General features: G+C 37.5%; 3 protein-coding genes across 3 annotated transcripts; all 3 read right to left on the bottom strand.

Annotated features, from left to right (window-relative positions):
- Nucleotides 1-247: 247 nt before the first annotated feature.
- LOC122068191 (L-type lectin-domain containing receptor kinase IX.2-like) lies at nt 248-796 on the bottom strand. Its single transcript, XM_042632061.1, has one exon. The coding sequence runs from the start codon at nt 794-796 to the stop codon at nt 335-337; it is 462 nt and encodes a 153-aa protein (XP_042487995.1). The 3' UTR covers nt 248-334.
- LOC122068189 (L-type lectin-domain containing receptor kinase IX.1-like) lies at nt 781-2,341 on the bottom strand. Its single transcript, XM_042632059.1, has 2 exons — nt 2,302-2,341; nt 781-2,012 (listed from the first exon to the last, which is right to left on the bottom strand). Exons 1-2 carry the CDS (start codon nt 2,339-2,341, stop codon nt 859-861), a joined length of 1,194 nt encoding a protein of 397 aa, XP_042487993.1. The 3' UTR covers nt 781-858.
- A 2,913-nt stretch (nt 2,342-5,254) lies between these two features.
- LOC122068190 (L-type lectin-domain containing receptor kinase IX.1-like) lies at nt 5,255-6,503 on the bottom strand. The gene has a single exon (XM_042632060.1). The coding sequence runs from the start codon at nt 6,501-6,503 to the stop codon at nt 5,370-5,372; it is 1,134 nt and encodes a 377-aa protein (XP_042487994.1). The 3' UTR covers nt 5,255-5,369.
- Nucleotides 6,504-11,674: the final 5,171 nt, after the last annotated feature.

Raw genomic sequence — 11,674 nt, forward strand, 5'->3', positions numbered from 1 at the left:
AAAAAAAAAAAAAAAAAAAAAAAAAAAAAAAAAAAAAAAAAAAAACAAAAAAAAAAAAACAAAAAACAAAAAACAAAAAACAAAAAACAAAAAACAAAAACAAAAACAAAAACAAAAACAAAAAAGAACTATGTGAAAACAAATTTATGTTACAAAAGAGATATAAAACAGAATAGCAATCTAGAAGTACATTTAAACAGAAGGGGAGTTGAAAGAGGGGGGGGGGGGGGGAATTGCAATCTTGGACTTCAGAAATTACACTTCGGCTTAGAGTGGATTCCACAAGGGGGATATCGAGATATCGAGGGAGAAGATAGAGCAGATGATGACCTGTTTAACTTGGAGGAATCAGTGGTGCAGCTGTTGGACGAACATTGGCTGGGGATTGATATGTGAACACAGGCATCTTACTTGGGAGAATTGGAAGCGAAGAATCAAATTGAAGAACACGAATAGCTTTTTCAATGGAAGGTCGGAGTTTGCAGTCTGGATGCGCACACCATAGCCCAACAATCATCAAGCACTCTACTAGTTGGTCGTCAAAATCCATACCTTGACTTGGATCGGCCGCTTCAAGATGCTTTTGTGTTCCATAAAGCTCCCAAACCCAGTTTACCGAACTTCTTTCGCTTGGGTTAGTCTTAATTATCTCAACAGACTTTCTCCCACAAGCAATTTCTAAGAGAACAACCCCAAATCTATAGATATCAGATTCTTTGGTAGCCTTCCCAGTAATCTCATATTCGGGCGGCATGTATCCCATGGTACCAGCTACATTGGTTGTTTGTGACACCATATTATATCCTTCTGTGGTACCAGCTACATTAATGGTGGTTCCTCGTGACTCTTCCTCATGTTCTACAAGGTAGCCAAACCAAAATCCCCAAGTATGGCATTGAAATTGGAATCTAGAATTACATTGCTAGATTTAATATCCCTGTGGATGATGCATTGTTCCCACCCTTCGTGCAAATACTGTAATGCAGAGGCCAAGTCAAGAGCTATCTTGTACCTCAAATCCCATGTCAAGGAACCTCTGTTTTGAAATAGATGGAAATCAAGGCTTCCATTGGGCATGAACTCATACACAAGAAGTAGCTCTTTCCGTTGGTGGCACCAACCAATAAGTTGGACGAGGTTCCTATGACGCAATCGACTAATGATCTTCACCTCCGATGCATATTCCTTTATACCTTGTTTAGACCCCTTAGAGATCCTCTTCACAGCAATATCCTTGTTGACATCACTTAAGAAGCCTCTGTAAACACCTCCAAATCCTCCCTCTCCAAGCTTTTGTTCCTCGTCAAAGTGATTAGTTGCTCGAGCCAATTCAGCACAAGTGAACTCCCTAGGTCCCATGGGCACATTTAAGATCACGTCATCTTGTTTCTTTCTCCGCCTGATAAACAAAAGCAAACCCATCAAGACAACAATCACGGCGGCAGCACCGCCCACAGCCAATCCTACCACCACCCCTATATTTATTCTTCCCTTAACAATCTCCAAACTGGAACTGAAGTCCCAGGAGTTGAGCTGATGTAGCTCGGCGGAATCTCTTGTGGATGAAGAAAACCCAATAGTGACCTGTTCTGGAAGATAACGCCTCAGATCAACATTATAGTTAAGGCTACAGTTCTCACAGGGCAGAGATTTATTATAACAAGCAGTCAACACAACACTCAAATTTAGGGAAATTGAATCATAAATAACCCAAGCCTTCCAAGGTTTAGCATCATCTCTCATCAAATCCCAAATAGGCCACTCACATGAGGAAGTTTTTACAGATCTGACGGAAGAGATGTCGATACCTATGTGATTGGAATCTGGGTCCCATAAATTCTCGTGAGTATCGAACTCTACTGCAACGATGGAATTATTTGGTGGAGCAGTGTCATCTGGTGTGTTGTTGAAAAGACCAAGACCAGCACCTCCATAATAACTGTGGATTACGGAACCAGTGGGAGCAAGGAAGAAAGTAAACCCATCTCCATTTCCACTGCAACTGCAGTCTGCTGTGGCATGATGATGCTATTAAATACTGATAAATTGAAACTGGGAAAGTTGGAGCTCACTGATGTTGCAGGAGGGACGACGACTAAAAGCAAGAAGAAATAGGATGAGCCCTGAAAGAGGAGATTGCAATTCCCTCCTGATGAGATGATAAGAGCCATGATTTTGAAGAAAGGTTTGAAGCTGAAGCTTTAATGGGGGGCTAGTAAGTGCCAAGGGACCTGAAGATTTATAAATCCTCCTGCTGGATACATGACATAACATGCCCGACCATGCCCAATTATGACTGACCAGGATCTCGAAACACCAGGTTCCCACCATGGGTTACCATTAGCTCTCATTGAATACCAAGTATAATAATCACATGAGATATTGTTAAGTTTGTCTCATATTCTTGATTGTTTTGAAGATTGACTCGATCTGACATGTTTTGATGGTGATTCGAATGGAAAATTTTTTAAGATCTGTGATGGAAGCAGAGGGGTTGGGCCGATAGGCCTAAATCTAGAGCCCATCACTGATCTCTTATGGGGGTGCGGGGCGTCGATCGGATCTATCGCGACCCGATGGGTCGACTCACAATTTGAAGTATATATAATGTACTATTGCTTATTGAGAAAGTCATTGTATTTTGGGGTTTTTCGAGCTAGGATTTCAGGGCGAGTTTTTTCTTGCCGCTGCTAGGGTGTAATTTCTCTTCTGCATAGTGAATCATCTTCTTCTTCGCCCGAGGACGTAAACCACCATCCTGATGTGTGAACCTCGTTAAATCTCTGTGTCGTACAGATCTATTGTCTCTTTATTATTCGTGTTTCTTGGTATTTGATCTTACAATAGTTTTTAGAGATTTGATGCAAGAGATGTCGATAGCCATGTGATTGTTATTTGGGTCCCATGAATTCCGATAGGTATCGAATTCCACCACAATGATGGAATTATTGGTTCGCATAGGGTGTTTGCATCTCCTGGGGCCATGATGACATGCCATGAAATACTGATCCAATGAAACTGAAAAAGTTGAAGCTCAATGATTTTACAGTAGGGACTTCTAATAAAAGCAAGGAATAATAGAATGAGCTCTGAAAGAGAACGAAATAAAGCTTTGGAAATAGGAGATTGCAATTCCCTGATGATGTGATGATGTGATGATGAGATGACAAAAGCCATGATTTTGGTTGATGGCTTGAAGCTGAAGCTTGCTGAATGGGCTAAGAACCAATGGAACTGAGAAGTTGTAATATTTTTTCAATTTCTATTGGTGGTTAAGGGTGCAATTTCTTGTCACGAGAAGTTATCATATTTTTTTCAATTGCCACTTGCCTTATTTTAAAAAATATCAATTTATTTTTTTAATTTTTGAGAAAATAATTGTTAAAAAGTTGAAAATCATTTAATGCAGTGTTTATATGAAATAGCATGATTTACCATTGTTGGAAGAACAAGTGTATTAAGGGCAAAAAACATAAGGTTTCAATTTCTTAGTTCATCACTTTGACTACAATAAGATTTTCCCTTTATAGAAATAGTTAATATTATAGTTTGTAGTACACTCTAAAGTAGAATCTCTTTTTTGATATCTTATAGAGCACCCCCTAACAGAAATTCCAAGGTGGTGGTTGTTGAGGTTTTGTGAACTAGGGCTTTTCTATACTTTTGCAATTTAGAGCACCCCTTAAGAGAAATTCCAAGGTGGTCGTTCTTGAGGTTTTGTGGACTAGGGTTTTTCTATACTTTTGTATTAACAGAAGTATGTCTTCTATTTTATGGTGTCGGTGGTGATGGTAGAGAGAGTCAAGCTCTAGAGTCAGGTTTATTGGGCTTTTTATATTATAAAATTGTATTTATGTTTTTTTATGAACAGTTCAAATCTATTTTTGCAGTGATTAACAATTTTTTTTTCACTCAGTTTATAACCAAAAAAAGAAAAACTTGCCTCTAATTAACTAGTACAAATTTAAAGTCCTATAGTGTTGAACTAAATTGTATACTCAACAAGTCAATTTTGAACAAGATTTGAACTATTGATGATCTATTGTAGTCATATGATTAACTTTGATTTACCAATGTATCCAAGAAAGGCTCCTCCCCACAGGTAACCACCCCATCCCATCTCACACTGTCCATGGGATGGGAGGATGGCGTGTAGGGATGAGATGGTTACCTGCAGGGGAGGAGATCCAGACTTGGGTAATCTAGCTTTATTCCCTATCATCTACAACAGTAGGAATTTACAACACTATAGCCCTCCGTTCTTGGCTGAATAGTACCATGCTGGTTTTAAAGATAGGAATTCAAGAAACAATTTTCGGAACATTTCTAGAGGAGAAGTAGAAATCGTGTGGGTTCCATTCACTGTTATTATGCAAATGAATTAATAATTAGCTTTCCTTTTGGTCCGAAGGATTAATATAAAAGGTCCTTTATCCAAGCAAAAATCTGACAAAGTATAAGAAAAGATCCTATTATAAAGACCAGTCTATTCTTGTTTCCTTTTCTATCAACTACTTAAAAAGCAAAGGCATCCAAAGCTTTAAACAATTTTGAAAACTATTATTAATCCTACACGGGCTACTTGAGAAAGAAAGAGTAATTTCTTACTCTTTTAGTGCTGAGTGATAGTTGGAATTCTAGTCTAATCACTATTCTTTTCCTGTTGACTATTGCATCTGCTATTCAGAGAGTTTCTATTTCAAGGGGCTTTAGTGATTATCACTGGTTTTGTCCAAGGTCTCAAACAGGGAAGATAAGTACTAAACTTGTGGCTGGCCTTATTATTAGACATAGAGAGTTTACCTCCTCTTAATCTGGGATGCAATTCTTACTGTATATCGATTTACCACCTCTGCCCACTGTTTCTTATCCATTATTGATATTTGCTAGATGGTTTGATTCTACAACAGTACACTAATGAAGGAGGTAGGGCATCTGCTACTTTATTTTTAGAACAGTTCATTTTCTTGAGGATGGACAATGGTATAGGTGGTGAGGTGTATTGTGTGATGAATGGCTCAAAAGGCCGGTGTGGAGAAGCCAAAAAATAAAAAGGAGGAGATACACTGTCCGTCTAGTGTTCCCTACTCCCACACACAGCCCCTGTTTTCAGGGGTGGGCATGGGAAGGCTACATGGACAGTGTTCTTTCTCCCCCAAAAAAAAAAATGTGAAAACAAATTATGTTACAAAAGAGAAATAAAACAGATTTGCAATCCAACAATACATTAAACGAGAAGGGGGTGCATGAAAAAGGGAAGGGGGGGGGGTGGATAACTGCAATCTTGGACTCGAGAAATTACATTTCTGCTTAGAGTGGATTCCACAAGAGAGATATCGAGGGAGAAGATGTAGCAGATAATGACCTGTTTAACTTGGCGGAATCAGTGGTGCAGCTGTTGGACGAACATTGGGTGAGGATTGATATGTGAACACAGGCATCTTACTTGGGAGAATGGGCAGTGGAGCATCAAATTGGAGAACATGAATAGCTTTTTCGATGGACGGTCGGCGTTTGCAGTCTGGGTGAGCACACCATAGCCCAACAACCATCAAGCACTCTACTTGTCGCTTGTCAAAATCCATACCTTGACTTGGGTCAGCGGCTTCAAGATGTTTTTGTGTTCCATAGAGCTCCCAAACCCAGTTTACCAAACTTCTTTCACTTGGGTTGATCTTAATTATCTCAACGGACCTTCTCCCACAAGAAATTTTTAAGAGAACAACCCCAAAGCTATAGATATCAGATTCTTTGGTAGCCATCCCAGTAATCTCATATTCGGGTGCCATGTATCCCATTGTACCAGCTACATTGGTTGTTTTTGACACCAAATTATATCCATCTGTGGTACCAGCTACATTAATGGTGGTTCCTCGTGACTCTTCGTCATGTCCCACAAGCCTAGCCAAACCGAAATCCCCAAGTTTAGCATTGAAATTGGAATCTAGAATCACATTGCTAGATTTAATATCCCTGTGGACGATGCATTGCTCCCACCACCCTTCATGCAAATACTGTAATGCAGAGGCCAAGTCAAGAGCTATCTTGTACCTCAAATCCCATGTCAAGGAACCTTTGTTTCGAAATAGATGGAAATCAAGGCTTCCATTGGGCATGAACTCATACACAAGAAGTAGCTCTTTCCTTTGGTGGCACCAACCAAGAAGTTGGACGAGCTTCCTATGCCGCAAACGACTAATGACTTTCACCTCCGATGCATATTCCTTTATCCCTTGCTTAGACCCCTTAGAGATCCTCTTCACAGCAATATCCTTGTTGACATCATTCAAGAAACCTCTGTAAACACCTCCAAATCCTCCCTCTTCGAGCTTTTGTTCCTCATCGAAGTTCCTAGTTGCTCGAGCCAATTCATCATACGAGAACTCCTTAGGTCCCATGGGGACATGTAAGATCACATCATCTTGTTCCTTTCTCCCCCTGATACACCAAAATAGAACCCCCAAGACAATAATTGAAGCGGCTGTTGGGGATTCTTTTACCATATTAAACATATGAATAACCTTATAGTGTTTAGAATACAAGAATCATCTACAAATCATAAAAGATTGATCATGGGTGTAGTCCCTAAACCCAGAACAATAAAGTATCCCATCTTAAAATACATAACCATATAGATTTACTATATCTATAATAATCAATGGGACAACCATGACATGAACCATAAATGGGAATAAAGAAGTACCTGTGTCCCATGAACATAGATCATGAACCTCTGTCCCATGTGGTTAAACATTACTCCCATGAAAATGACAATAATGAACTACGCAAGTGGAGTCCTTCTATTGAAATATTATGCATCCTCTTACTCTAGGGTTTTCTCTCTTTCTGTACACTTGCTCTTGTGAGAAAGCCGTGCTCCCAAAACCAATAAGGCATTAAGTAAAGTAATGGCTGCAGGGATCGTCAGTATTCTATTTATAATAGAATCCCTAAAACCCTATTCCACTCTCACAATGGAAAGAGCTAGGAGTTTCCTAATCAGAGTGAGTCTATAATTGCTTGGGCCCAATGAATCAATCGGTATCAGTTAAGCCCACATAAAAATCCTAACAATCTCCCACTTGGGCTACACTGATACTGATGTCTTTCCATTGACTTCTGACCAAATAATCCCAAGACTGAACACCACTCAAACAAACTTTGATCCAATCAATAATCTCTACTATTGAACAATAGTAGAAAATACACCTCAATATACGGCATATAACTATCTAATGTTACAGACAATAGAAAATTATCAATTCAAATCGCCTGGAAACATATATATAAGGAGTTGATATCATACCTGTGATCACATGAAATATACATTTCCTTATAGGTCATTTCTTGATCTAAAGATCAGTCTACCTTGAAAACCTCACAGGTAGAAAACTTTGATATCAATCAATACTTGGCAAATTGCCCTTTTCTTGAATTAATATCTTACTTTGGCATACCGCCTATGGTTAACTGCCACTTCCATGGATTTAGGTTAAATACCACCATAAATCATAAATTTTGGCAAACCGCCTGTGGTAAACCACCACTTCTTTGGACATAGGCTAAATACCACCATACATCACAAATTCTGACAAAATATCATCAATTACCTTGGCTAAGCACTGCCAATAAATCTTAACAAGCACAGCCTTTAAACTTTGACTTTTACCACCATGATATATTTGGTTAAATGAGATCATAAAACTCCCACTAACCAAACATATCAAAAACCTCAATAATACCAATGTCAGAAAATATGGCTCTTGAGTACTTTGTCGATAAACTTGGATGACATCACCTTTGGGCAAATGTCACCTTTATCTTGGGAAACACACAATTGAACTGAATGTACCACTTTGGTGGGTTTCACTCATTCCTATCATGTTTTTCACATTAGAGATGAATATATGTACAGAAGTGTATGCTTTAATGTGTTTCTTACACAATCAGAGACAACACAAACAAATGAAGCATAAATGTACATAAATAATTCAGAGAACAAAATTTACGATAAAAACAATTCAAAATTACTCCAAAGTCATTATAAACTTAATAAGGCAATAAAATTGTTCCTATTTCCCTTCAGTTGTGTTTTGTTCAGCAACAACACCTGTTTGGGTTCCCTGAGAGCTAAAACCAGATCAAGTAACCCAAAAAATCTCATGTATGAATCATACACACCAAATAATCGGGTTAGAAAATTTAATATGTACACCTAACAGATAAACTACACAATAAATGTACATCTAGCAGATAAAACACACAAGAGTCACAACCGTAACTACATTCCTATCCTTTGGGCTAAGAATGTACTGGTCCTCTTGTAAATCCAAATTTACTATGAAAATACAATTACTTTTATCACATGTGGGTTTAGAAACCTCTAAGTTATAGACTTATAGTCCTTTCCATACATGTATTTTCTTTAACTTGAGTGACATCACCTTTGGGCAAATGTCATCAATTTTGTTGTGATTGGAAAAACTATGAAATAATAGGATGTACCACTTTGGTGGATTCCATCCAATCCTTTCATAGCTTCCTAGAAATATACTGTGCAACATAAAATGTGTGGAAGCTCACACCCAGTTTAATTCTAATATATTTATCCATCATAGGGTGTTTTAAACAAAACATTCAAGTACAAAATGACATGAATATGAATTTACTATATATTTCAGCCATAAATAATTCTTCAATATCATGATAATAATAAATCAATGCAAAACTCTAAATAATTCTTTTGCATGAAAAACAATATAGTACACTGAATTTATTCTCCCACTAGCAACCTAGTATACTAACCTGCTATTAGTAACATCCTCCCACTAGCAACCTAGTATACCGAATTTATTCTCCCACTGGTCGAGCCACATAAAACAGCTTAAGATCCATACTTTTATTCTCCCACTTGGTTCGACCAGTCATAAGTTAATCCATTTATTGGAGAACACAATTCGTTAAATGTGACATACATATAAACTTGTTCACATATGCCCAAAAACAAAAGAAACCAAACATTTATCAATTAATGTTCATAAATAGGTTTTCGGAGAACAACGGCAGTGTTTGAGAACTTGGTATTGGATTGATCAAAATCGACACTAATCCAATCCAACCAATCCGAATTGATCCAATCGGAATACAAAAAATAACACATTAAATAAACCTATAACCCATGGTCATAGTGATGAAACCCTCATCCACCCTATTGCTATTGATCAACTGTCCAATACCTTTTAGGGTAAAAATCTTTGTTTTAAAAGCATAATACCAAACTATTGATTTGGTTCTCCTAGTATAGAAAACTAGGTCTTTGAGACATATGTAGACCTCTATATTCTCAAGCCACTTTTCAAGGCATTAGCTTAATGGTTCAACTCAAGGAAGAATAATCCATTCGATATTTAATTAATGCATGTAACATTAATAAGAACCAATATTACATCACTAATCATTAAACATAATCAAAATGTCAACTGAACTACAATCTCAACCTTTAGGTCTGGAATGCACTAGTCCACTCAAAAACTAAAATGACCGTGGGAGCTCTTCAACTTCAAAAATTACTATCACTTTTGAATGCATAACAACTTCTAAGTTAAGGTCTGCCTAGAGTATACTTGCATTTGTGCTTATTTTTGATAATGTGGCCTTTGGGCAAACATTACATAATTCCTGCTAACAATTTTCTATGTCTTTGAATATAAGACAAAACCTTTGAGTTGTAAACCTATTGCAGTAATCTTAGATTTTACCACTTTGGTGGGTTCTATCAATTCCACTGCAATAGCTTACAACTACACCTGGCAGCTTAAATTTGTGGGTCATTTAAACATGAACTAAATATCAATTTACATGTAAAAGAACAAGCATGTAACTGTTAACAAAATAAACATTATAATGCTCAATTATCAATTACTTCAAGAGTGTCAATCGGAACTACATTCCTGACCTTTGGGTCTGAAATATACTGGTCCACTCAAGTTTCTGCAATTACTGCAAGACTTCTTCTAACTTTCGAAAAGTACCGCCATCTTTGGATGGACAGCATCTTCTAGGTTGAGAAATCCCTATTCTGTTTTTCACTTGCTTTAACTTTAACCTTTCTTTGATAATGTCACATTTGGGTGAACATTAGCAACTTTGCTACCAATCATTATTCTCTGTCTTTTCAAACAAAGAAGACTTTGATTTGTATTCTATTACAATAAGGTTGAACTTTACCACTTTGGTGGATTCCACCCAATCTTATTGTAATAGTCTATAAATTCATTCCGGTAGCTAAAAGTGGGATTGTTTAAGCATGAATAAAAATATTCATAAACAAAAGCATGAACTACATTACCAAGAATAACCAAGTTCATATTCTGATATGCAAGTAATGTATGAGTTGATTTTCTTTTATTTCTTCCAATTAATAGGAAAATCATAAAGAATCATTAACCACCCATACTTGTAACTTATACAAAATAAATCATAAAAGTTGATCAAAACTAGGCTCATAATATATCAAAACGAAGAGTACGAAAAACTGGACTCAACGCAAAAAATCAGGGTGAAAAATTCTTTACCGTTTGCCCGTACGAGCCATTTGAAGTTGCAGAACTAAAAATAGATCAAAATCAATCTAGTTTCCCAAACCAACCGGTTCGGCCAATCGGTCTAATCCGGTTCAGGCATATTGATTCCGAGTCAAAATTCGGGTCAATTGGTCAACGATCCAGTCAACCTTTGACCGAGTCAAACAGAGTTGGTCATGAGTTGACCCACTACATCCCGGGTTAACTCGGTAGGATTTCCGAGGTGACCCGGCGATGACTCGCCGCCGTTTTTTTTTTGAAAATTTTTTTTTCTCTCTCCTCCGGCAGCTGGTTTTGACGACGCATGCCAGCGTGTCCGGAGGTTTTCGGTGACTTACGGAATATTGCCGCGATCATCTTTTCATGCTCTACAACTTTCGTGAAGAAATTTTTCCCATATGGGATCTTTAAGTAATGGTAAAATTATGATTTTCATGATTTGGGACACAAACCCTATACAAAATCAATTTTTCTTGATTCTAACACCGTAAGGGTTGGCTCTGATACCGATTATTGGGGATTCTTTACCATATTAAACATATGAATAACCCTATAGTGTTTAGAATACAAGAATCATCAACCAATCATAAAAGATTAATCATAGGTGTAGTCCCTAAACCAAGAACAATAAAGTATCCCATCTTAAAATACATAACCATATAGATTTACCATATCTATAATAATCAATGGGACAACCATGACATGAACCATAAATGGGAATAAAGAAGTACCTATGTCCCATGAACATAGATCATGAACCTCTGTCCCATGTGATTAAACATTACTCCCATGAAGATGACAATGAACTACGAAAGTGGAATCCTTCTACTGAGATCTTCTGCAGCCTCTTACTCTAGGGTTTCCTTTCTTTCTGTGCACTTGCTCTTGTGAGAAAGCCGTGCTCCCAAAACCAATAAGGCATTAAGTAAAGTAATGGCTGCAGGGACCGTCTATTTATAATAGAATCCCTAAAACCCTATTCCACTCTCACAATGGAAAGAGCTAGGAGTTTCCTAATCAGAGTGGGTCTATAATTGCTTGGGCCCAATGGATCAATCGGTATCAGTTAAGCCCACATAAAAATCCTAACA

The sequence above is a fragment of the Macadamia integrifolia genome, unplaced genomic scaffold (genome assembly GCF_013358625.1).
Source record: "Macadamia integrifolia cultivar HAES 741 unplaced genomic scaffold, SCU_Mint_v3 scaffold3525, whole genome shotgun sequence".
In the NCBI taxonomy this organism is placed as follows: domain Eukaryota; kingdom Viridiplantae; phylum Streptophyta; class Magnoliopsida; order Proteales; family Proteaceae; genus Macadamia; species Macadamia integrifolia.

Excerpts from the sequence above, each read along its gene's own strand:
- LOC122068191 (XM_042632061.1), bottom strand. The coding sequence starts at position 796 with ATGGTGTCACAAACAACCAATGTAGCTGGTACCATGGGATACATGCCG.
- LOC122068190 (XM_042632060.1), bottom strand. The coding sequence starts at position 6,503 with ATGGTAAAAGAATCCCCAACAGCCGCTTCAATTATTGTCTTGGGGGTT.
- LOC122068189 (XM_042632059.1), bottom strand. The coding sequence starts at position 2,341 with ATGGTAACCCATGGTGGGAACCTGGTGTTTCGAGATCCTG. Across the intron at positions 2,013-2,301 it reads CCTGGTGTTTCGAGATCCTG|CAGACTGCAGTTGCAGTGGA; the intron begins GTCAGTCATAAT and ends ATCATGCCACAG.